The 27,993-nt window shown below is 33.8% G+C and overlaps 2 protein-coding genes across 4 annotated transcripts in view; both read left to right on the forward strand.

The window, feature by feature from the left end:
• The first annotated feature begins 134 nt into the window (after positions 1 to 134).
• LOC133842953 (ficolin-2-like) lies at positions 135 to 1,954 on the forward strand. Of its 2 annotated transcripts, none has more exons than XM_062276266.1 (4): positions 135 to 286; positions 354 to 582; positions 644 to 1,509; positions 1,569 to 1,954. In XM_062276266.1, the coding sequence occupies exons 2-4, from the start codon at positions 517 to 519 to the stop codon at positions 1,687 to 1,689; spliced, it is 1,053 nt and encodes a 350-aa protein (XP_062132250.1). In that variant the 5' UTR covers positions 135 to 286; positions 354 to 516; the 3' UTR covers positions 1,690 to 1,954. The 2 variants fall into 2 exon arrangements, with proteins under 2 accessions (XP_062132250.1, XP_062132251.1); XM_062276267.1 differs by having other exon boundaries at positions 386 to 582.
• A 2,380-nt stretch (positions 1,955 to 4,334) lies between these two features.
• Positions 4,335 to 27,993, forward strand: part of LOC133840435 (adenylyl cyclase 78C) — a 49,461-nt gene continuing 25,802 nt past the window's right edge. Inside the window, exons 1-2 of one of the 2 annotated variants that reach the window (XM_062272253.1) lie at positions 4,335 to 4,740; positions 23,898 to 24,269. In XM_062272253.1, the coding sequence (XP_062128237.1) occupies positions 24,232 to 24,269 (38 nt within the window). In that variant the 5' untranslated portion in view covers positions 4,335 to 4,740; positions 23,898 to 24,231. The remainder of the gene's footprint in view (positions 4,741 to 23,897; positions 24,270 to 27,993) is intronic. The other variant, XM_062272254.1, reaches the window with a different exon arrangement.

Consider the following 27,993-nt stretch of genomic DNA (forward strand, 5'->3'; position numbering starts at 1 on the left):
TTCATGGTATATTATTTGAATGAGACTAGTATTAAATTAAATTAGTTTTGGAAGTGCAAATTATATAAACAAATCAAAGGCTGGCGGCGAAGATAATTATTTACTGGTATATAAACTATATAACACAATATTACAGCTTATTAAATTGGACAGGCACAAAAGCAACATTAGAGTGTGGTCGACTTCGAGACCATTTTAAAAAAAGAAAATTATTTCTATATTATTTTTAAAACATACCAAAATAACATACCGGAAGAATACGAAAATATAAAGCAAGTTATATATGGTATTTGATATATACAATATACCAAATATTTATATTCATAATATATCAATATTTAACTCGCTTCCAGATTAATCTTTCAAATTTAATATTCTGTTAAAGGTTACCAAAAGTGCAAAAGCAGCAGATTTAATTACATATTAGAAGCGCAACTGCAAACTGCAATTTTTTATTGCTTTGATTCAAAATAAGCTGCTGTTTAGTTGTGAAACGAATTGGAATAAAAAATTAAAATGAATTTTTTTAATTATACGCGTATATTGACAATATTGTTAATTATAAATCAAGTGAAAAGCTCGGTAAATATCTTTATGTAAATTATAGCCTATAATATAAATACTAAGTTCAATCTCCATTCAGCACTCCATTTTCTCAAAAGAATTGGATGATCAATGCAGTACCTATTGCTATCAAGTCGTGAAACCCCTTCTACAAAACGTAAATACGGACAAATCAATGACAGAAGAATATAATGAGCTGCAGCATAGAATCAAGTTGCAAGCAGAAAATATAAAGAATCTAAATAAATTGATAAAGTCTAAAGACAAATTGAGTAAATCGTGTGAAAGGCAAAGTGGAAATCAACAGAAACTTATTGATCAATATGAGACTCAATTAACTACTTTAAAATCAGAAATCTCTTTGAAAGATCTAGAGATTAAAGATTTGAAATCAGAAAATGTAAAAACAAAAGAACTTCAAGATGAAATCACAGCATCTAAACAAGCATCTAGCTGCTTCGGAAATGTGACGAATATTCAGACCTTACGAGTCCCCATAATTCATACAATGACAGTTCCATGTGAATCGAACTTACCTGAAGCTGGAGCTGGTTGGACGGTTATACAGCGTCGTAAGGATGGTAGTGTTGATTTCGATAGAACGTGGTCAGAGTATAGAGAAGGCTTTGGAAATCTTCATGGTGAATTCTTTCTTGGACTGGAGAATATTCATTTGCTAACACAATCCCAACCACATGAATTGTTTGTATTCCTTGGAGACTTTTCTAATCAAACCCGATATGCTCGATATAGCAAATTTGTCATTGGTAACGAAAAAGAATTTTACGAGTTGAAAGTGCTCGGAAACTACTCAGGCACTGCTCCCGATTCAATGCAACCTCATATACATAAAATGTTTTCAACACCAGATAGATACAATCATACTAATATCAGTTGCGCTAAAGATTATAGTTCGGGGTGGTGGTTTTCCAAATGCTATCGGAGGTAATAATATAAGATTGTTGGCTATAGAAAAGTTTTCTTAATTTTGTATTACATTTCAGTAATCTTAACGGAATGTACGTGTATTCTGATAATGATAAGGATGTGAATGGCATTGAATGGAGATCGTGGAAGTCTCGGCCGATGAAATTTGCACAAATGATGATTAGGCCACTCGAGTAAAATTTTATAATTATTAAAAAAAAGTTGTATAAAAAAGTTTTCCAGCATCTCAAAAAATTAAAAAAAATTGTCTGTGGTTAGATCGATATATTGATGTCTTTAAACAATAAGTTGATATATTATATTTTGCTTATCTCTTTAAAATTGTAATGAGGTTCTGTCTGTAATCGATAAACATGTTCAGAGACAGCCACTAACAGGTTTCAATGAAAGCAAATACAAAATGGATATTTTATATCAAATATACCAACTAAATATACAATATGGGCATTTCCCCGGGTCGCGAACGTACGTTCGTACGAGATAAATTAAAAAATAAAATCGAAAACAAACGTTTCCTGAAACTTTTTTTTTACTCTTCGATAGCATTTGTTAAGCTCTTTGGTTAGTGTAAATTATGGGGCTTATCGATTTGTAATTTTCATAATATTGGCAAAAAACATGCTGTCGCAGTGCAAATGTACAAATGCAAAACTCTGCGAATTGAGACGAAATATTCTAAGGCAATAACTTTAAATTAAAATAGATTCAAGTAGCTTTCTATCAAGTCTACTCCCAAGAAAATATCTCCATTTATTTCTTTTTAATTTAATTAAGTTCCGGTCGCGAACGTACGATTTCCATATTTATTAAATTTTTATTTTTACCACAACTTTTTTGATTAATAAGTTCATATTTCATAAAAACAAACGGATTTAACTCAATTTAATGTGTTTAATAACATTTAAAGCAAAAAAATAATTTTTTATTAAATATGAAATATGTACTGAAATTTATTAATAGCAAGAAAAATATGTAATAAGTAATAAGTAATAACTAAAAAGTAACGACATAGTTTTTTCAAAAACAAAAACAAAATCATTTTTTTTTTTAAATCCATGCGACGCTAGTGAAAATCGACATATGCCTCTAGGTAATTTCGTGAACGTACGCTACTTTGACAATCAATAAAAAAAGATTGGTTAGAGTAACCCCAACGATTTGTTATATTTAAAATATATATACCAAAATAACTTAGCACGCGAAGTTTCATTCATCTGCTTGCACTTAATGCGAAGCAATTACAATAAAATGATGTTTTCGGTCGCGATTTGAACATAGACAAGAAGCAAAATAAAAATTAACAGTTAATTGAACATTTTTTCGCTCACTTTGCATTTTTATCTTATTATTGGATTGCTATTAAGAGATTTGGTAGAAAAAATGCAAACATATCTTATGTTTTCCTTGTGAAATAATTAATCAAAAAAATGCATATAAAAGTAGCTAAATGTGAAAAAATTACATTTTTTCAGTTTGCAGACAAATTTTTTTTATAGAAACAACGGAGATATGCTACGGATTCATTGTATTGTGTAAATTTGGATATTTCTTTATGACATTATACAAAAAAATACGATGAATGTGAAGATTTTTTTTTCGGTCGTGGTTTACCATTTTCAGGAATTGCCCATATACAAAACTTACATTTGATATTATTATTAATGACCACATACAAATAATAAGTACAAAACATACCAAAGACTACAACCTTTACCATATTGACAACCTAAGCAATTAAAACTAGCTCAACAGCAATCGTTTTTTGCCATTGTATAAACATAGAGACAGACGAACAACACTATATCGTCTCCTTTTGCCGGTAGAAATATAATTCCTTTTTAACCTAGGTTTTGACGGGTATAAAAATGATTCATTTATGTTATCTATTTTATATATTAACCAATTAAATGTGTTCCAGCTAAGTATTTTTTGTTAGAACGTTACACAAAATATTTGGCATTAAAAAAGCCTAACACTCATATTCCACATTTTAAATGTTAATTGAACCCTAAAGCACCTTATCATTTGAAATCATTTAGACGCACCTCAAGGCTCAAATGCATTAATTCAAACCACGTGGAAATTATAATTGTATTTATGAATGCAATTGCATCGTTATCAGGCAGCTATTGATTGCGGGTAAATTAGATTTAAATTTTAATATGCAGCGCCAGCAGCTGGCCAGCGTTTTTTTTTTTATAATGCGAATAAACTGTATTCATAATAATGCAATTAAACGCACACACTTTTTATAATGTTGTTTTAACATGACAAACAAAACGAAAAAACAAATGCAAAGCAAGCGGCAAATGAGTAATGCAATCAAAACAAACGTTAACAGCGAAAGCAAAAGCAAAAGCAAAAGCTTTTACTTAACAGAGCGCTGTTAGCGGCGGTGTTAACAGCGCACGTATTGAGGACGCTGCTAACAGGTGGTTCCCTGCAATTCGTCCACGTTGGCGGCAAACAAAACACGACAAAGATAAAACTGTTATGTGTTTAATTAGGCAGACAGATTAATTGCCATGACTAACACGAAACCAAATCCAAACAAGAAGTTTGCCGTCAAATACAAAGCGCGTGAGATGTGCGATATGATTTACGACTGCGATGAGAGAAAGAGACTTTTGTAATGTCAAAAACCCGCGTGCCGCTCCTGTAAAATGGCTTGTTGCTTTCAATGTTGCCGCCTGTTTTGTTCGTCGTCGTCGTCGTTGCTGTTGTTTGTCGTCATCGTCGACGTCGTTGTCGTTGTCGTCTTCGTTGTTGGTTGTCGGCATGCGAAACGCCGAACGGTCATTCAGTAGCCGTTAGAACGCGTCGCAGTGCGGCAGGAAGTTGCGTATACGACGCGTATGCCTTGCCATAAAAGTAAATTCAAGTGCGCGCCTTTTTTAAATTTCCCGCTTTCTTCTTCGAAGGTGTTAATTAGTTGAAATTTAATTAATCGCAAGGCGGCGCATTTTATCAAGTAAATTACTTTAATGTGAATTCCTGTGGGTGCCTCCGGATTTCTTAATACCAAAATTTTCGGTCTTCGGTGCTCGGTCTCTCGGCTTGTACTCTCAATTAGGCTCACAAATTGCGTGTAAAAGTGGCAAAAAAAAGGGGCAACCCAAAAATTGATTAAGTGAATTTCGAGCAAAGTGAATTTCAAATGAATTTAACGTGAATCTGCGAATTGAAATGCAATCAATAAAATTCAATAAATGCCAAAATGAATTTTAAGTACGTATGAAAGTTAATTTCGAAATAAGTTAAGAACTGGGAAAATTATTAATCTAATTTTCTAATATGGAAATTTGTCTATTCATAGAACGCAGTCATCTGCTAGGCAAACAACAAAGTTTGATTAACCTAAAAAAAGCAGTAGCGGTTGAAAAAAAAATAAACAATTTTGCAGTGGGCAAACACGTAGATAAATTTATGTGCCAAAACTGTTCCCCGATAAAAAATATCAAATCAAAATCAAATAAAACAAACTTTTCTCTGGTGCAGCAGCAGTAAAAGCAGCAGAATCGAATCAAGCATGACCTATTACTGTCACGTCCGGGGCGAGTCCGAGAAGGAAGAGCAAACAACTTTTCGGGTCACGTTTGACATTTGGCTAAAACACAAAAAAACAGACAGACAGACAACTCGTAAAGCCTGAATACCCAATACTAGTAACCACAACACATCCGCTAGAGAACACCACAAGCATTAAAAGCAAACTCCGCAAAACTGGCAGCAATTAATTAAAAAGTTTTCACGCGCCCAAATCAAATCAACACAATTTCGCAGGTATTTTAGCGTCAAATTGTGCGGCATCCTCTCCACATCAAGTTCAATTTTGGGCTGCGGGATTCACTTAGTTAGTTAGTTCGATGGCAGCAGCAGCAGCTTCTACTCTACGCTGCCGGATCGATGGATGGGCTCGTAGCAAAATCAATGCGCATTACTGCAGCCTCGTTGCGCCCCAAAACAGCCAGCGAACTCGGTCGCCAGTAACGAAAATAAATTCAAGTTTAAAATACAATCTGCCGCGGGGGTTGCGGACCAATTGCGGACCCAACCATCCACTTATGCGGCGACTGCGACTGCGACTCCGACTACGACTACGGATCCGGTTCTATATCCGCATCCGTATTCTCTCTTGTCTGGCTGCAGATTCAGCTAGCCAGTTGACCAGCAGCTCTTGACCCCATGCCCAAAATAGGCGCCAACTTCGCCTTGTTTTTGCGCTTTGTTTTGCAACTATTTTTGAGCTGCGCTAAAAATTCACTGCGCTGAATATTTATAACAATTATGAAAAAAAGTATTTAAAAAGCGTTTGTTTTGAAGTTGAGTGTGGCTCACTGAAAGGTTTTAAATAATTGTTTTCTGTTTATTTCTATTTTTTTTATGAATATTTACAAACATATTATTCAAGACTTCAGCTAAGCATGAGCGTGGTTCATAGAAAATTTGTAATTTATATTTTTATGCCAGACTTGAAAATATTAAATACAAAATTTTATCTTAAAGTTGATCATAGTTCACAGATAGCATTTAAATTAATTTCCTATGCATTTATATTTTTGCAGAATATTTGCAAATATTTTACTTAAAGCTTAAGCTTGACTAATAAACACCCTTTAAATACAAGTCGGTTTACCATATAAATTAATTTTACATATTAATATGTCAAGTAGTCGATATACAGATTTTAATAAATGTTTTGTTAACTTATATGTAATAGCATATTTCAAATAGTAAATAAAAAAATTTAGTTTGTCTGACTAATACATATTATTTTAGTAGAGACCTATGCACTTAAATAACATATATGTTTTATTTATTTACATTTTAATAAAACTATCTAAGAACACTTCATACAAAACTTTAGCTTAATTGACTAATAAATTTGGTTTAGAATGCCGACAAATAGAAGCCAATTCATTATATCAAATTGAGATGTCAAATGGTTGATAGATAGGTTTTAATTCTAAACTTTAGCTTGGATGATTAATAAATGCCTATTCATTATATCAAAATTAATATGCGAAGAGGGCAGACTTAAAATAAAAGCTTTTTTCATAAAACCATATTCTACAAATATACAAAAATAATATACCGCAAAATATTAAAATATATCGAAGGCTATATATTGTAGCAGCTTATATGACTAAAACTGTGTCTCAAATAAAAGCATATTCATTGTTTTTAATATGTCAAGTTCAGACAGTTTTCTTGCATATTACTTAAAGGTAAAAATTTATGTAAAAATATCAAAAATTTGTTGGCAAATTGAAAGCCTTCAATTCATTTAGGCAATTACAATTTCTTCTTAAACAAAATTTGTGTTGAAATTTAGCAATCATTTTGAATTTGACACTCATTTCAAGCCGACAACAATTGTGTTTGGCTGGCAAGTGTCTGATTGATTTTTGTTGCTTTAATGTTTGACGTCGATTCTGTGACACGCCTTCAATCCTTTTGCTCGAAGTCATCAAGCTGCTTCTCTTGGCTGACATTGTTTCGTTCAGAATCCTTTTCGATGAACTGAATAACCTTGCCACGTCTGGCTGGTGCGAGTGTTGATCAAGTTGTTAATGATTTTCTGTGACGTGACAAAAAATTTAATTTTTGTTTTTTTCTTTGGGACTTGCAGAAAATAAGTTGGCAAGTGAAAAAGCCAAATGAAAGAGAAAAGAGAGAAAAAAGTAAAACAAAGGCCTTGCCGCCTTTCAGCGGTTGTCAGGACACGCCTTTGGCTAATTGTGTATGTGTGTGTGTGTGTAATGGCATGTGTATATGTATGTGTAGCTGTTTGTCATAATCAAATGAATGCCCAGCAATAACTTAACACGCAAGCCTTGTGTCCTGTTGCTACTAATGGCTATGACTAGTAATCGGGACCAGGACGAAGTAAAAATAGAAAAATAGAAAGCAAGCAGAAGCGAAGAGAAAAAAAATAGAGAGAGAAATAGAAAGAAAATGCCACTGTTGCAGTTGTTAATTAGCTATTTGGCGCATTATGTTGTGACCCCAGGCATATATGCGGGCATTAACCAGGTCACCTGTCAAAGGGCAAGGGAATGCGAAAAGTCGCCTACGACATCAGCGCAAAGGGGGGGGAAAATAGCCAAGGGACAAAAGCAGAAGCAGGTGTAGGAGGTGATGGAAGTGTGTGTGGGGGGGGAAGGTGCATAATTAGTACAAGTTGATTAAATGCCACATTCAGTATTCTATGAGCATTCAGCAAGTTATTAAACGCAAACAGTTGCCATGAATTATTTAGTACAGTATCGTGATGAAACGATTAAATGCGGGCCAACAAGTTTAGGCCAGTTTATGTTGACCCTTTAGCAAAGCAGTTGTCGTTAATCAATAGAAGAAAGAAGTTTATTGACCTTTGATTAAGGCATTTATGTATATGTACTTCATTTTTACTTCGTCGAAGAAAACTGCTGGGAAAAAGACATTAGCAAATATGCAAATGTCTTACAGTTATGAAATAAAACAAGTAAAAATCTACAATCTAGTGTGCTCGACAGTGAGATACCCGCTACCCATTTTCAATAAAACCATATTCTATAAATATACAAGAAATATTCCACAAAAATACTAAAATTAATCGAATAATATTTTTAGTATATTTTAAATATACCATTAACAATATACCATAGAGTTCAAAGCATGCCATCGTATTACTTATTAGTAGTTTTGCTTTGGCTAACAGTCTGTTATATTTTGTAGTATATGAATGTGATATGATATTTTCAAAGTAGTACTTAATTGATATACCAAAAACTTCCGTTAAAATATACTAACTAAATATAGTATTTGTATGATATATTTTTAGTATATATTTGTAGAATATGATTTTATTGACATGGGGTAAAGGGTAATTCTCAGTCGAGCACACTCTAGCTCTCTTATGTTACCTGTTAATCTCGCAGCTGTATGTAAATTGCTTCTCTCAAAAACATTTATTTGCTAGTGACTTTTGCAGTGGCAGTTTTCCTTTCAATTATATTGATTAGTTAATCATAGAAGCAAGATTCAACAGTCAATTACTGCTCTCTAATTATTTCTTAATCATTGCACTAAAGAAGACTTTTCGTACTTCTATTTGTATTTACATACGCATACTCAGATTAAATTTTGATAACTGCAATTCAGCGTTGCCCTTTCAATGTTTCCTGAAATATCTCTCTAAAAAACAAACTTAAATTTAGAGCTACTTTAAAGACGGATAATCTTCAAACACGTTTAACATTTGGCAACACATAAAGCTATTTTAAAGAGGGATAATCTTTAAACGCGATTAACATTTGGCAGCATTTTAAAGCCAAGGCGATAAATCCAAGTTTCGCATGCCGCAAATGTAATTGCCCCAAATCAGAGTACACAAATCGGTTGAGGGACAGCCGTAGGCCTGCTGTAAGTAGTTTGATGCCGGAATAACAAGCACATGACAAACTAGTCATAGACAGGCCATAGGCAAATTATCCATCACACTCATGACAGCGACACAATCACATTTTGTGCCGCAGCCTTGACATTGAGAGCAAGTGGAGAAGAGCGCGGGGAGAGAAGAGCAGATCGGCAACAATAAAATTAGTAGCCACAAGCTGTGGGCATAAATATGGGAGAAGGGCAGCAGTAACAAGCTGCTGTGATTCCCATGATTGAATCAATAAGATGACGACGACGACGACAACGCATCGAGAAGGCCAGGAAATGGACTTGGCTGCAGGCCAATGTGAAGGTTGCCCAGGCAACGAAAATATTAAGACAGCCAAAGAGAGAAAGAAAAGAATGAAAACCTGTTGAGTGAAATGCCAAATCATATTGCATTGTTCAAAATACTCCAAAAGACAAATACGTTAACAATTTGATAGCTCTTTTGATGAGGTACGAGCACATAAGTATTTCAACAACAACCCACAGAATAAAGCATAGAAAAAACAAAATTGAATTGAATTTATTTATGCTTCAATCACACGCCATTTAATTCAATTCAAGAGCAATGCGAACATATTTTCTTTTGTCAATTGGCACAATGCGGCTCGAAAATATGATTATTACGAGAATATTCATATATACATATATATTATATATTGAGTATCCAAAGCAAGACGCTGGATGCTTTAATAAATGTGAAATTGGGCACAGTCATTATGGGGTGTCATGCGGCGTATACTTAATAAGCATACGCAACGTTGCCACGTGTCGACTCAGCGTGCCAAGAAGAAGAAAATGGCGTCAGTAACGAGTCAGTAATAGTAACGAGTATTAAGGCAGGTTGATATATTAATTTACTGCCATTTTGGGAGATCACATTTAACGCCTCTGTTGTAAAATTTTCTATCCTCGCCATAACAGGGAAAAAAATATAAACATAAAAGAGGCAGTTGAACAACAACAATTATGGCCAAAGTCAAGTGCGTTCCCCAGGCGCTAATAAACGCGACATTCTCTTAACTTTTTTTTTGCCACTTTTGCCGCCACAACTTATGACTCTTTTGTTGCCGTTGTCTTCGTTGTTGTTGCTGTTGTTGTGCTAATTGTTGTTACAGCTTGTTCTTGACTGTTGTCCTCCTTCGACTGGTTTTTTGTAGCCTAGTTTTAGGCGTACGAAAACTTGTAACTGTTGCAGTTGCCACAATTTTTTCTGCTTGCCTCGTTTTAATGCTCTTCCCTGTCGGCTTATTCGACTCACAAAAATGCCTTGTGACGTATGCCAAATAGTATAAGAATGACCGAAACTTCTTGTCTTTTCATGCAGTTTTTATACTCGCAGTTTATCAACTGCTCTTTTTTGTGGGGCGTCTTAATGCAGAGGATTTTGGGGCTTTATTGCCACCCAGTTTTAAAGGCAGTTAAATGCATATATATTTTGCTTTATATTTTTGCACATTTTTTTAAGTCTGCTATAAAGTCAAAGGTTTGCCGACTAACATTAAGCATTCCAAAGAAATTCCTTACAGAAATTTGTTGTACACTTTTATAAGCTTGAAATATTTTAAATGGAAAATGAAATAATTTAGAATATGCTACAATCTAAAATGAGTCGAAGCCACGAGCATAAAGTATTCTTTTTCTGTAACATTCAATTTAGTGGATTTAACATAATAACAAATTTAAAAACTTAAGTTAATCTGCTTGAATGATTCTTTTTAAATTAAAAACAGAAACTAGTAAATATTTGAATATGTTTTGTATTAAAATAAAAGAACGAATAATTCATCTTTAAGTAATGAAAGAAAATGTAAAATTTGTAAATGGATTTTCATTAAGACAATTTAATTATTGTTTCTTTAAGTAATATAAATTTATTGGCAGAGTATTTAGCTGAAACTAATATAAACTACAAAATTCTTTGGCCAGTTTTGTTGTTTATTTATGTCTGTCAAATTGCTGCCAAGGCTGCGACAGTGCAGTGAAAAAAACAAAACAACTGCAACTGCAACAAAACCAAATGAAACAAAGCAAAAACTCTGCTAACCCGCACTACAAACAATTTGTGGAACGAACTTTCATTGGTTTTCCAGGGAAACGCAAGAGAGCTCAGGGGATTTGCATGCAGTTGTTTTTATACCCGTTACCCATAGGGTAGAAGGGTATTATAACTTTGTGCCGGCAGGAAATGTATGTAACAGGTAGAAGGAGGCATCTCCGACCCTATAAAGTATATATATTCTTGATCAGCGTCAACAACCGAGACGATGTAGCCATGTCCGTCTGTCCGTCTGTCCGTCTGTGTGTCTGTCCGTCTGTGTGTCTGTCCGTCTGTCCGTATGAACACCTAGATCTCAGAGACTATAAGAGATAGAGCTCTAATTTTTTTTCGACAGCATTTTTTATGTTTGCACGCAGATCAAGTTTGTTTCAAATTTTTGCCACGCCCACTTCCGCCCCCGAAAATAAAAAAAAATCGAATACCAAGCGTAATTTTAAAGCTAGAGATGCGAATTTTGGTATATACAATAACTACTATAGTAGTTATGATTCCTGAAAATTTGGTTACGATCAGATAAAAATTGTGGAAGTTATTAAAGAAATACTTTTGTATGGGCAAAAACGTCTACTTACTAGGGGTCTGAGTTGCTTTGGCCGACAATCTGGTACATTGTGCCGTCTATGGTATATTTTGAATGGTGTACTATATCGATATACCAAACATACCATTTGGTATATTTTTAGTATATTTTTTTAGTATTTTCGGTGTATTTTGAAAATAATATCGCAGTATTTTGCCTTTATTAAAAATGGGTAGCGGGTATCTCACAGTCGAGCACACTCGACTGTAACTTTCTTACTTGTTTTTTTCTTTTTTTGGCAAATCCGAAAATTGTTGCCTTTGCACAAGCAAAAATTGTTTGGTTTTTTGGGCCACATTCAGTTGGCACATCAATTGCAGTCAGCCGAACAAACAAATTAGTTGGCTTTAATAAAATGAAAATTCCAAAAAAAATCACTTAAGCTCCCCCCGCCAAAATGTGTAGTACATACAATTTTTCGGGGGCTTAAAAGGTGAACTCATTAAATGGAAAGCACAAAACAAATAAACAAATTTATAAAAATAAATATATATCTATGTTCTAATGACTGCAAACATGTGCCAAAATTGGCAAAATGAAATATATAGTATATGTAGATTGAACTAGACAATGAGCATTTCCAATTATAGTTCTATTCATTACTGCCCATTTAGAGGCAAAGCCAGCGAATAAAACTTGTGCGTTTGCATGACTCACAAAATGAGGGTTCAACTTGGTAGTGACACTGCCAACTGTTTGGCTTAACTTTCAGTGATAAAAATGAGATATACGTATACGTAATATTTTGGGACATCTAGTATATTTAGTTAGCTTTTGTTATACCCGATACACAGAGGGTAAAAGGGTATTATAACTTTGTGCTTCCATGAAATGTATGTATAAAGTATATATATTCTTGATCAACGGCAACAGCGAGACGATATAGCAATGTCTGTCTGTCCGTCTGTCTGTCTGTCCGACGATATGAACATCTAGATCTCAGAGACTATAAGAGATAGGGATATCATTTTTGATAAATACAATAATAACTATAGTCTTTATGATTACTGAAAATTTGCTTGCTATAAGATAAAAATTGTAAAAATTATTTAAGAAATACTTTTGTATGGGCAAAAACGCTGACTTACTACGGGTCTTAGTTGCTTTGACTGACCATTTGGTATATTTTGCATTATATGGTAGATTTTGATTATACAATATTTTGATTATACTGTATCAGTATACCAAATATAGCATTCGGTATATTTTCAGTATATTTGTGGTATATAATATATATATATATATATATATATAAAACTAATAACTTTGCTTTTATTCAATATCTATCTCACAGTCAAGCTTACTCGTCTGCAGCTATCTTACTTGCTTTTGTTTTAAATTTGTATTTTATTTCGCATTGTTTATCTCCGCAAAACTGTTTTAATAGCCGCCCCAAACAATTTCATTCATATGTGTGCGCGCGCGGCATTAAAATTTCAATTTTCAAATTGAGTCAAAGAAAATTCCACGCTAAAAACAAAAAGCTACAAGAATAATTTATACGAGGAGGAGGAGGAGTGAAGAGGGGGAGGCGGACGACGGGTTTACCCAATGTTGTGTTGCCAAGAATTTGTTGTCTATTTGCTAGTGGTGCTGATAAAAATTCACTTGATACACTTTGGCTTCGCTTATTTGCCGCAACAAGCGCAAAGCAGCAACAGCAACGAGCGTTTTACGAGTGCTTCTTCTCAGCGGTGTGAAGTGATAAGGGAAGGAAAGGGAAAGAAGGGGGGAAGGGAAAAGGGGAACTCAGTGAAGCTGAAGTCGTTACAGACGCAGACAATGGCGTCATATAAAGCCAGACAGCGACAAAGATGCAGCTGCAAATGCAATTGAAACTATCCACTGTCATGGCTAAGTGCCTGCTGAAAGTTGATCTAACTTGAGAGAGAAAGCGGGAGATGTTTATTTAATACCCCACAGCAGCATTTTACAGTGTGGAATGCTTTAGATGCAATAGTTAGTTATATAGATTATAGATGCAGGTGTGAGGGGCGTAACTTAAAATGCAATTCCATGGCTCTTAAGACATCCTTTGTTCTATGCTCGAGTCTTTCATTGCTTTAACAATAGATGTTTGATTAACGGTTTGAGATATTGGAGGACTCATTGAGTTCTACTACAAATTTATTAATGTTTGTTTTAAAGTCTCATTGAACTCAGTTGGCATTGTCTCAGGTTTGATGTTTGTGATAAAAAAACCTTAAAAAAACGATTTTTTGTTATATAGCAAGTTAAAAATATAATAGTTATTTTATTTATACTGCGATATTGCAACATTAGCATAACTTTAACATAAGAAGATTTAAGTACAGTTAAGTTATGTATGAAACGATGCTAAGAGACGCATTGGCTAGTCTTTGTTCACGGGGAAAATAAGGATGACATGCGTTCATATTATTTATAACAATTCCTGACGACCAAAACAACATATATTATGTACATACATTTTTAATGGTTTTTAGCGCTGTTTTTAATACTTTCTCGCTTGCTCGCAAGTTTTGTTTAGAGTTGAAGTTTTGAAAATTTCCAAGAATATTTTGGGTGAAGCTTTGCGAAGAACTTAACTTGTGAAAAAGTTTATTAATTAGAAATGATTACCTCGAAAAACTTATTAGTCACAATATGCTAGAAATATATCTCCATACTACGGGAAACAGATAACAACCTATTATTTTAAATTAAAGCTATGCATAATGTGGTTAACAAATATAAGAAAAGAAATGAAATAAAATAAAAAAAATAAACAAAATTTGCCTTTTGCTAATATTACAAAGATTTTAGCTAAAGATGCAAGTAAATATGCATCTCAACTCTCCAAAGATCATTCCCAGAATTCATTTGACCTTTCTTGCTCATCGAGTTTTAAACTCTTGCAACAATTGTTGGCACACTCACTCACAGACACACACACACACACATATACACAAATAAACACACTCAATCGGACAGAGTGCAGATGTAAACACTGAGAAAAGTCAAGTGTCAACTGCTGTGGCAAATGCAAGTGCTCATAGTTTGTTTGTTGTTGTTGGAGCGTTCGCCTTTAGAGCGCAACATGGTTGCTTAGTTTTGTGCTCTCTCTTTTTGCTGTTTGTTTGTCTGTTTGTCTGTCTTCTCTCTAGTTATTCCCCTGCCTCTGCCTTTATAGTGCATTCCCCTGACGCCTTTGGTTAAATCTAGCAACTGTTAACAGTTTTTGTCAAAGCTTTTGATAAAACACCGATAAAAGTCGCATTAAAATATCTTTGAAAAAAAAACAATAACAAAATATCGAAGGGGGGAAACCTGGCACCTTACCTTGCGTCTGGCCAAAAGTAAACACAAGTTAAAGCCTTATAATTGAAAAATTAATTATACACGCTGCTGCCATCTTAATTTATTAATTTGCTACGTACACTACGTATTTACATACCCGAAAACAGAAAACACAACACGGAACCCAGTCGAAGAGCAGACAAGAAAAAAGCCTGATAAACCAGCGCCGCTTGAAACACAAATTTTCATACCCAAAAGGGCAGCAGTAAAAGCAAATAACAACAATAACAATGCACACACGAGCACTCAAACACACACACACACACACACACACGCTGACTGTGTCATAGTTTGTCATTGTCCACAGAATAACAATCCAAACAATAACAACAAAAAAGTACTACAAGTAAAATAGACTCTGAGAAAACATTTTCCAGCTCATTCAAGAGTGAAATAAAAATGAATTTTGAAATTATTACTGCAATATATTTATGCCACACCCAATAAATTCTTAATTTATTTCAATTTATTCTCTCTCGGCAACGAAATTGTGCCTTTTAAGACGTCAAACGGATAGATTAAGACAATTTAATTACAATTACAGCAATATTTATTGAGCTTTAACAGCGCAGAATGCTAAGCAACATCTTTGCTGTTAAACTTAACAGTGACAACAGCAGCACTGCTGTTAATTTTAACAGAGAGATATTAACAGTGACATATTAACAGAGCTATTTACTGTTAAGTTAAACAAATTTGGCAGAACAAATTAAGTGTTTCTTGTTTAGGTGTTTTTAACTGTCTCAACATTAACATTCCAAACAGATACATTGAGGAGATTAAAAACCTTCTTTATTAACATTTTCTCAGAAATTTGAGTAATATTTGGAATATATATTCTTTTACAACACCTAATAAGCAATGTTCATTCAATGAAATAGTAAATGATGCACATGGGTAATTTTCTGGCGCAAATATTTTTTATTTTGCGTAAAGATGAATCTTTTAGCTCGTGATTTGCATGTAAATTAGATCTTAGATTGATTATTGAACTATTTTTCTGTTTTAAGTTAATTGCTTAAATGAATAAATTCGTATGCAAACTAAAAATTGAACTAAAGTATATATTTTAAGCAAAAAAGAGGAGAAGTTTATCAAATTAATCTTAGCTCTAGATGTAATGTTAGTCCAGATCGATAAGAATAACCTTTAATTATTACTAAAATTGTTTCAATTCATGTTTTTTCACAGTATCTCACGCGACAAATTCTGCATGAGAATAACTCATATTCCTTATCAACTGTCAGATCAATAATTGTTTAGTATATAACAATATATAATCAAAAACATATAGAACAATTAAACTGTCAGTTTTGTAATTCATCAAGTCAAAACAGAATATTGAATAACTTTAAGACATTAACAATCGTAATTCCCTTGTGATTTCTGCATAATTTAAAGACGTCTTAAATGAACTTGCTTAGATTACATTGATGTTCATATCACAGCTCACCAAAGCAAATAAATAAACTACACAAATGAACAAATAAACACAGTTTTCATTAATTATGCTTTAGACAGTGGACAGCAAAAGAGTGGGAAGCATATTTTTGCGTGAAACTTCAGCTAAAAACATAACCCCATTTAAGTCCTTTATTTAATCATAATTTAATGCGCCTCAACGTCACTCAAAGTCAACACGACTTGGCATCGCAATTATTTTTCAAAGCGGATAACAACAGGATACTTCTACCCCCCTCCCTCTCCTCTTCCCTTCCCACGATAAATAGCAAACGCTTTGTTTTTAATTAATGCAAAATTTATCAGCTTGTTTACCCCTTTTTTGCTCTTGATGCCTTCACTACTGTTGCTGCTGTTGTTTCCCAAGTTGTGGTCATTTTTTTTCTTGTTGTTGCTTTGTTGTCATATAAAAAAAAATGAAAAATAATTTAAGCTGAAAGCAAATGCAACGCTCTGCGTTTGATATGCAAGCTTCTGCCATTGTTATGCTTTGTTGTCTTTTTAGCATTCCGTTTTTATGACTTTCAAATAAAGTTTAATATGCCTCGAAGACTTTGTGCTTTACTACCTGTCATTATACAAATTGCTTTTGCAGTTTTTTACAGCCTCAATTTTCGGATAAATTTCTAAATTTTATATTTAAATAAACGCCCCGGGCAAAGTATTTTATTTGCATTTCATTTGTAACTCGTTTCGTTCGCTTTTGTGTTGATGTGAATAATGTAAAATGTGTTTGGTTAAAATTACAAAGCACTTTAGGGATTATTGGGAAATTCAACCACAGCTGCATAAAATAAACAAAACAATTACTCAAAATTTGTTACAAATGAGCAAATCACCTGATTAGCCATCATTTGGTTAGATCGCATTAGCGAGTAAGTGAACAGGAAGGAGCCAAAAATGCATTTGCGAGTAAAGGGAAGCAAAGTAATTTATGAGACCCACCCACAACAGAGTTTTGCAATTTTCGCACGTGAACGACAAATTCAATTAAAATCGAAATGCATTAAATAATTATTTCTGTATGTGTGTGTGTGTGTGTGCGCACATATACATTAATATTTGTCAATAATTAAAGCTAATTAAAACTGAAAGCCTACAAAATTCGCACGCCGTAAATCAAAATAACAATAAACGCAGCGCCTAACAGTATGCTACAGTTTTTTTTATTTTCCCATTTTTCTGTCGAGTGCTGTCAAAACACGCATACGCAGCGTTTGCGGAATTGGTGGCAAAAGCAATAATGAATTATTCATGAAATAAGCTGAAAACTATAAGTGTATAAATTAAAAGCGTATAAACAATTTATGGCAAAAATGAAACAACATTGCGCGCTCCAATTAAATAAACTGTAAAGTGGCATACTGTATATTTAAATAATTATTGCATTTAAATAGAGCTTTTGGTGTTTAATATCGCAACTGCAAAGTATCTATAAGAATAATATTAGCAAAGAAATAGTTATTGAATGAAGCATTTAAAATAATGTTAATAGTTTTCTAAGTTTGCAAAAATATTTGATGCATATTATTAGCAATGAAATGATTATTGATTTTATGTAGCATTTAAAGAAAGTTGCATTTATTTTGGTATTGACAATCACAATTGCAAAGTCACATAATATATAATATTATATTAGCGAAGACAAACTTATTGAATTTAAATTATCCATTTTAATGATTTTTAATATATTTTATATTTGATATTGCCCTACAAAATAATTGAATGCATATTAGCAATGAAATTATTGCATTTAAAAAGGGGCATTTAAAAAAATGCATGCTAACAACATTTTAAAATAATCAACAAAGAAATTAAATGGAAATTAATTAATTAATTATATTGCAATACATATTCAGTGTAAAGTCTCGAAACTCTTAATGAAATAACACGTTTACTTCGGTTTATTTCTATGATTTTAAATTCAATTAAATTAGGTTCGTTTCAATTTCGTTTCAAGTTTTCTTTCTTACTTCTGGCTTTTATCGATAACATCTCGCTCATTAAATTTATCGGTATTTTGTGTTCATTCGATGTTATGCTAATAATCGACTGCCTTACAAATTAAGGGTCACACTGTTTTGATAGTTTTGCTGATATCGATAAATAATAATCTTTAAATGCAGCTCACAACGTTTTCTTATTTCAAGCAAATCTTTTAAGTAGCTCTCTCTCTCAAGTATAGTTTACCTAATCTGCTTTGGGTGGGTTAAACTCAATAAGGCTTGAAGTGTAATTAATTAAAAAGGTTGTAAGTTCACCTGCAACAACGCTGACAACAACAACGACGACAACAACAACGACGACAGCAACAACAAGAGCAACTAATTACCTGACGACAGTCCCAGCAATCTCAGGCTCACTTAGTAATTTATTTTTAAGAAGCGCATAATTACCCGGCAACAGGCAGACAACAATGACAGGGCAGAGCTACTTAACCCGTAGAACAGTTCCGGTTGCCAGTTGCCAGTTGGCAGTTGCCAGTCTGCCAGCTGCACGGCAATTATTTGATATGCCTCCGTGTTGGGCATGGATAAGCATAAATGAAGCTGAAACTTGAGTGGGTGTAGCTTGTAGTTGGCTGTTGGCAGTTGGCTGTAGAGCTGAAGCAGCAGCGTTAGCATACTTTAACTGCAAACTGCAACTCAAATTGCATGCTTGCTACGCTTTTAATGGTTGCTACTGTCTGCGGTTACTTGCCTGTTTTTGTGTGTGTGTGTGCGGTGAAGTCGTCTCGCTTTTTTCATGCTACTTGGATGCATAAATCGCAGGGCTTAATGTGAAAATATGGAGGGGCAAGCAACGGAATCAACAAGAAGTGCAAGCAGCCGCACTCGCTGTTTGCCATCGTTTCTTTGTGCATGTTGAAACGTGTGTCCTTGCCTCGCATTTGCAGCAAAGAGCTGTTGGAGTTGCCGCAGTCATAGTCATAGTCCTGGTTGTAGTTGTAGTTGTAGTTGTAGTTGTAGTTGTAGTTGTAGTTGTAGTTGTAGTTGTAGTTGTAGTTGTAGTTGTAGTTATAGTTGTAGTTAGCGCGCCTTTGTCTGTGGCTGGCATCGTCGACATGAATCAAAAACTTAATTATTTTCAGGCGTACGATGGCAAAATGTTTTCCTCAAACAAACAGGCCAGCAACAGCAAAAGCAACAGCAGCGGCAGCGGCAACAATAACAAAGAGAAAGGGAGCTGGCATAAATCGTCAGTGGACATTTTGACGCAGCTCGCAAAATTTTACAACTCTTCTGCAACGCCGCTACAAAACAGCAACAAAGCAATCGCAAGCATATTTACAGTCAATTTGTTAGTCCTCCTTCCTCTTCCTCTGGCTCTTTCTTTTTCCCTTCCTCTACTCTCTCGCTCTCTTGTTATTCGCACAAAGGTATTACCCATGGATTTGTATGCATGTGTGAGTGTGAACACGAAATGCGTAGGGGGCAGAGTGAAAAAGAAGAAGGAGGGAGAAAGGACGACTACGTGATCCAAGTGTCATAAATTTCTGTTTTGTTGTATAGAACAGAACGCAATACGCATTGCGATTGTATTTGTGGCCTGAACGGAATCAACTCACATGGTTTGTTCCATGAATTTAGCTGCTCCAAAATAGCGTAAAATCCTTTCGATGTATTGCGTATTGAGCGCTGACCACCAGAGTTGATAAATAAACAAATTGCATTGTTTGTCTCACAGAAATGGAATGTCTCTGAGACTTTTAAAGTGGTCTTTCAATATTTTCTGTTTAATTTACTAACATACTAATTTATTTTATATTTAAATACTAGGTAAAACAAAAAAAGTAATAAGAAATAACAAAAATATATTAAAAATTTAAATTAAATTGTATTAAATATGAAATAATGGAAACAAAAATAAAAAGAATTTTAAATAAAAAATTTGAAAGCTAATAAGCGTTAAAATTTTAATACTATTTTTCTTTCATTATAATTTGAGGACTTTAATACATTTTTTAATCTAAATTACAAGTTCACATAATAATTAGTGTATATTTAATTAGGTACAACAAACAATTAATACGAAAAAAATATATGTAAATAATGTAATATTGTTATAAATAAACATTTGATAAATACAAATAAAAAGTATTAAAAATAAATATGTGCAATAAGTTCAATAAAAAGAAACATAAATTGATAAAAAACGGATCAAAATAACGTGAAATCTAATGGATATATGATTAAATAACCAACAATTTTTAAATATAAAATATAAAACATAAATATTCGAAATTATTATTTCATATTTTTCTTTTTGATATTAAAATCCAATTATTAGGATGATCGCAATATAAATTTGTACAAATGAGCGTGTCTTAAAAATGAAAGAAAAATAACTAGCATCCTAAACAAATGAATTTAATGAAACGTAATGCAAGGTCTACAACAATTTTTACACTAAAAATTACAAACGCAAATATGAATTTTCTCTTTTTATGTTCAAGCTGCAACGCTCTTAAGAATCGAGCAGCTCTTTCTTAGAACGCTTTAAGAGAGTTTTCGATCAAACTCGAAAGTTTTCGATCTAAGCCCTCATATTGCCGCAGCAAAATTAGTTGCAAAGTTTAACGCTTTCATGTCGGTTCAATTTTTTCGCTGAATTCTCGCAGTAGTGTTGATAATCAAGTTTCAAATATACAGCAAAAATTTCTAAAGAAATTGCAATCATGCAAATTTCAATAAAAATAAATATTTATATTGAAACGCAATGTTAAACCAAAATGTACGATTCAAAAGCAATCAAAAGCGTGATTCAATAAAATGTATTTTTAATTTCAATGCTGATAAGAGATTTATTTGTGAGTTCTTTTATTAGTCGATCGCCATGGCAAAATTACCAAAATCAGGGTTCAAGTTTGCAGCTAAAAAGTTGATAAGTTTTGTGGAAATAAAATAAAGTGCTTTGTTTTAGTTTTGAACGTGAAACTTTTAATGAAGATAAAGTTGTGGTTTATTTTTGTTGTTGTTGTTGCTGGTGAAATAAATAGTTGCAGGTTAGTTGAGGAACGACCCTCGCATATCGTGTGCTATGCAGCAGCATAGCAGTCATAACTCTTGACACATTCATTGTCGTATATACGTACGTATATCCTGGCGGATAGCGCTACTCATAAACTTGTTACATTGTCAACCTGCGCGACACAAAATGTGTTAAAGAAATTGCAGCCCACCTCCTCAAATGCTCCAATGTTTTGCTGTTTCCCCTTCGCAAGAACGACACACGCAACAGGATGCAGCTAAATCATTGGAGCGCTATAAAAATTCCGTCATCGCTGTAAAACATGTGCCATCGTCTCCTGCTTCCCTTCACGTTGTATGTATTACACAGCTAGTATGAAAAATTGCCTTTAAAATGGCAGAAAAGAGGGCTAATAGACAGCGTTGTCGTTGAAATGCGATTACGCGTAAGTGCATCCCATTTAAGCGTCTTAAATTGAGTTTTATGACTTAATAATGCGACCACCGGACGCAGTTCAACAGAGAGAGAGAGAGAGGAGACAGAGACACAGTGCGAACCAAATGCGAAACACAGTCTTGCAATTACTTGCAAATGTCAACCCAACGACTAAAAGCAACCAATGCATGAATGTGGCCAACCAACAAACAAGGGCAGGCAGACAGTCATGTTGCAGTCAGCAGGCAGCAGGCAGCAGCCAGACGGATTGCACAGGCACCGCAGTGGCAGCCACAAACAGCATCGCCAAGTGGCCACCAAGCTGCACGCATTGATTGAATTTGACTTGATGTTTCATGCCGCCTCACTGACTCACTCAACATCCTCCCTCTCCTTCTCCGCTCCTCCATCTCCTCTTACTCCTACTCCCCCACATGGCAAGAATTGTTGCCGCCGGCAACTGTGCGATATATCGGCTGCTGGTTGCTCTCCTTCTGCCTTCTGCCTCCTGCCTCCAAATGCTGCACTACTTCTGACATCTGTAGTGTTTGCAGTGACAGACACAAACATAGACACTCTCTCCCACGTTAACAATGCGAAGGCAGTTAGACACTAGAGTATTGGAAAGCGAATACTCTACCTTTTCAGCGCCAACAAACAATTTGAGCGTTTTGCTAAAAAGCTGAAAATGTGCAAAACTCATTTAGTGCAAAGAAATAATTGTACGTTTTAAAAAAGAATAGATTTAATTGGTAAATATAGTTTGTCTATTAGAAAGTTCGAATACTATACAAAAATCTTTAAATTGAGCGTTTACCTAAAGAGCTTAAATGGTCAAACTCATTTAATGCAAAGATTTGTAGTAATTGTAGTTGTAAGTCTTTAAACTGAATTCATTTAATATTCATTCATTTAACTATATATTTTTTTTTCTACGGTTACAAAATTTGGCAACTATTTCTCTTCTAAAATAAAGTTAAGCAAATAACAAAGCTACAGTCGAGAGTACTCGTCTGTAATTGGTATATTAATAAAGTCGAGAGTACTCGTCTGTAATTGGTATATTAATAAAGTACTGCATTCAAAAAATAATATACCATAAAGTACGAAATATACCAGATTGCCAGCCAAAGCAACTAAAACTCCCTGTAAGTAGGCATTGTCCCCAAAGAAAAGTATTTATTTTCAATACAAGTACAAAAAATATATCTGTATAACGAGGTATTCATACAGACGGAGGGACAGACAGACAGACGGCATGGCTATATTGTCTTGGCTGTTGACGCTGATCGGAGATGCCTCCTTCTGCATGCTACATACATTTAATGGAGGCACAAAGCCTTCTACCCTTAACTATCAAAGTTCGCAAGTGTATATTCAAAATCCCATTAAAAATAGGTTTTGATATAATGTGTTTTTTATTTTTGTTACATTTTGTTTTCATTCAATAGATTTCACAACACAACATATTAAGAATATGGAACTAACTATAACTATAGTAAATATAATTCCTATACTTCCTTAACTTCATTTCGAATCCTTAGGAAAGTGTATTTCTAATTCGTTGTGTTAAAACTAACATATTGTTTATTTCTTGATTTTTTATGCCACTTCTTGCACACACTTTTGCACTTGTCGTTGCTGATATACGAGTATTGCTTTATAGAGCCATTGTTGCTGTTGTTATTGTTGCCAGCACAGTAAAGTTGCTGTTGTTGTAGTTGTTGTTGTTTTTGTTGTTATTATTCCTACGGCTTGTGCGCCTCTTGTTGGCGACTATGTGTAGACAGATGGAAAAGCGAAGCAGAGGGAGTGACAACAACTTTGAACGCCCGTTTCCACTTGAAATCTGTCAACTGCAACTATTTATTAAATTATATACTCGCATTGTTAAATGTGAATGACTTGGCTGAGTGGAAAGTCGTCAGAGTGTGAGAGAGAGGAAGAGGGAGAGGGGAGAAAGGAGGCAGGACATATGGCCATCTCGTTCTCATCTTATTGTGGTATTAAAGCATTTATGGGACATTCATTTGGGCATACGAATTGACAGCTTTACTTTTTTTGTGTTTTTTTCTTCCCTAAGTATTATTTACTATATGCGATTTCCTGTTGTTTGCTTTGCCTTTACAGCCCAACGAATCTCTGGAGAACAGGTCCAAATCCAAATCATGTAATAGACAACATCCTTGGTGGCTTCAGCCTCAGCCTCAGCTCGACGCCCCAGTGCGGCATTAGGCAAATTGACAACAGCTTAAAACGATTTGCAGCACCTTAAAGCCCAGCAAATACTCTCAAAATTCGAGGATTCTCAACTGCCAGGCTGCTAGCCTGTCTGTTGGTGGCACAACAACAACAAAAAATAAAAAAAAATTCAGCAAAAAACTCACACTTGACAAGCTACAAAAAAGATAAAAAAAGAAAGAGAAAATAGAGGCAGCAGCAGTGAGTCAAACGGGACAACACGATGAATGCTGAGCAGGAGGAGGAACGAATCTGCCTCAGGTGAGTGTATCGTTCACTGCGCTGTCTGAGTGTTGTCTGTGTGTGTGAGAGAGTGTTGTGTATGTGTGTGTGTGTGTCTGCTCTTGTCGTTGTTGTTATTTAGCTGGCAATGATTTACTAGGTTTGCCTTTAGTCAAGCCGAAACTTATGGCTTTAAGTTGATTTTCAGTCACACAATTAGCAAATTGGCTATGAGCCAGGCAACTCGACTTAATTGGCAGGCATTTTAACCACTTTAGATGGTTTTAGTTGGGTTAAGCTCCTCGAATCTTTAAGCTTAAATCGTAATATCATAATATTCATTTATTAAATCATAATATTAAACTAAGTCAGCTTATCAGTTATGCTCAAAAGCTCGGTTTAACTACAATTCAATTAAACTATATTGTTTCCCACTTTATTTACTTCGAATAACACTCAAAATTAATATAGCTAGAACTTTAAATTTAAACATATCTAAACAAGCGATGATTAAATTGACATTAAATGGAACAAAAATACAATCAAAATGTTGCTCACATTATTTATTATTTGTAACGATATTTGAAAAACTATTATTGAATTACTATTTTTTTTTTACTTTCATGATTCACAAATACTACCTAAACCAATTAAACAAAGAAAAATTAGTCTTTTTATTGAAACAAAATAACATCATTTAAGTGATTACAAATATTTCAACATGTTTAATTAATCAAACATGTTCCATATTCAACATTTCTATGACAAATTTCCAGTTAATTCGTTGACTATTCAAATGATTTGTTTTAAGTACAAACAAATAAAAAAAAAAGAATATCTTATACTTTATTTATTTTTAACAAAAATTTCATATAAGAAAAATCATCGACAAATTTGCAATTAGTTCTGTTTATTTTTGCCTATCCAAATTGTATGTTAAATTCATTTAATGAATCAATATGTTGCTCACTTTATTTAGCTAGTATCTTTATCTATTATGATACTTAAATACTACTTCTAAACTAATCCAATAAAAACAAAAAACGTTCTCATTAATTACCAAAAATATGCAAATTTTGTGTGATACATGTTTATTTTTCGCAATATTAATTTATGCTGAATTTGCGTTTAACTCAAATTGTTTTTGACTATACAAATGCATTGTTGAATCACATCAAATTAAATAAAAATATTGCTTTTACGTTATTTATAATAAATACAAACTGCATATTCGAAAATCATTTTTAATTTGCAATTAGATAGCTTATTTTTCACTAGTTTTCATTCTCAATTACATTGTTTAATTTAATCGAATTAAACCAAAATGTTGCTCACTTTATATGTTCATAACAAAATCCAAATCAGTGTGGTTAGAGTTTTAAATTGAAAACGTGTTTCAATCCAAAACAAATTTATGATAAATTGCATTAAAGCTGCTCTAAATTATTTTTGTAGTTGCCTAAAATGATTCTCATAAATATCATATTTTCGGATATCCAGACATCAATTTTATGCACATATTTAATGGGGTTAACAGGAATAGTCATGCTCGCATACGCCACGTGCTGCTCAAAATTAACATGATTTCACAACTGTTTAACATAACAGAACATAACTTTACATGATAGTCTAACACTGCTATGTATTGCTTTCCCTTTCTGCTATTAACACAACAGAGACGAGCAACAATGAGTGAGAATGTTAAATTGCATATTTCTGTTAAAACAATTAAGGAAAGTCAGTTTCATTTGCTCAACGAACCACATGGAAAACGATTCTTCATTTGAGTCGCTGGTGAACCTTAATGTGAGCCCTAATGTATTGTATTTAAGCGTATTTAGTGACAGATGCCAGACTTGCGGCCCACGATAAATAAGTGTCAATTACACGCACATTCGAGTATAAAGCGAGTGGATGGGGAGAGATCAACAAACTGCACTTTGAACGTCGCTTTGCTAGTCATTTTGCGCAGAAATTAAATATGATGGAGAGTCCGGAGTGTTGTTTTCTTTTATTTACATTAATCAATTAGATGCCGACGACAATAATAACAACAACAACGAAAAAAAATATTGTCGCAATGGCATTGTCAAAGGCGCAATCCCCCAACAAAAGTGGCGACAACGACACCAACAACAACAAAAAGGCAATACAACAACAAAGCGTTGCTATTCAATGTCAATCTCATATTTCAATTATGTTTTATAAATGGCTGCAGACAGGCTGGCGGTGCTTCCACTGAACTCGCATTTGTTGTCGCTATGTTGCGAGTGGAAACAATATGAAAATGAACTTTAACACAGTTAACTTTTTTTTAAATTCAATAAAAGTAAACAAACCTCGTTGCTTATTAAATTGCGCCCAAAAGTATGCAACAGAAATTTAAAAAGTGATTGAATGAAAAATATTACACATACGCCGCGTTTAATGCTTTAAGCAAGTGCTCAGCTGCCACGCCCCTCGCATTATTATTATGGGTTTGCAGCTGACTCGTGGCCTGATCGAATTATGAAATTTTAATTACATAATAACGCACTGACAATCAACTTCTCCGCCTTTTCTGCCAACTGAATGCACAAAAACCACGCCACGCCTCTCAGACAGACAAAACAGACCGAGGGAAGAGAATTGCTTCAACAACTGGGCGTAGAAAATGTTGAATGTTGTGCGTGCAATAGCTGTAAAACAATTTAACGTTGGAATTTAAAAGCGTCATAATAAGAATGCCGCCTGAAAATGTGGGCGAAAAGAAAGGAAAACTTTTGAAAAATGATATCCTACTTAGACAAATTTAATGGGTGAACATTTAAAACAAGTAAAACTGCTGCAAAGTGATTTAACACTTCACTTCACATCGCTCTCATAACTTTTGGTCATTCATCATATCAACAGCGTCGCAAGTGTTTTTTTTTTTCGGCTTTTGAGTATTACCCTTTATCACACATACCTTTGTCACTTGTCAAAAGTCAAAAGTCTACAGACTTTTTGGACATTAAGCCGCCGAGCTAACTGACAGTTATGCAGGACAATGCGGTCTAAAAATAGCTGTAATTAACATTGATTCTAAATTGAATTGAATTGAACTTTCGCTAGTCCAGATTACATTCTACGACTCTGGCATTCAAGTCAAGACGCAGCTCTAGACACCAAATAGCTTAGATGACAGCAACAACAACAGACAACAACGACGACGACGACAACAGCTCAAAATGCCAGTTTAATTTTATGCTAATTTCTTTTACTATGCAAATTTCGCGATGTAAACAACAAACGGCAAAGAAAACAGGCAACAAAGCGACAACAGCAGAGACCCAAATGCTTATAACACGACGGTTTTCATTTCAAATAATGTTTGACTAGATTATGCCCTAGATAACGATTAATATTATGGAATTTTTAACATTTAACGAAATATAATAATTTTATGAAGTTATCCACTGCTGAAGTATATCAAATTCTATGAATTAATTCTCAAAAACAATTTTAATTTCAAAAAAAACAAAAATTTAGCTTAGAATTTTCTATTTTTCGTCCAATTAAAATGAGACAATCAGAGAATGTTAAACAACTAAAAATATAAAGCTCAATAAATTAAAAATATGAATACTTAAACAAACTCTTTACTAGAGTTTTCAACATGAAAAAAATTTTAAAACTCTGACTTATGCTTATTATAGAATCTTAATGCATTAGGAAAATTTAAAAATAAATATTAAATTTATCGTGTTTCTTTTCAACTACATATTTTTACGACATTGTAAAA

Source organism: Drosophila sulfurigaster, chromosome 3, assembly GCF_023558435.1.
Source record: "Drosophila sulfurigaster albostrigata strain 15112-1811.04 chromosome 3, ASM2355843v2, whole genome shotgun sequence".
Lineage (NCBI taxonomy): Eukaryota > Metazoa > Arthropoda > Insecta > Diptera > Drosophilidae > Drosophila > Drosophila sulfurigaster.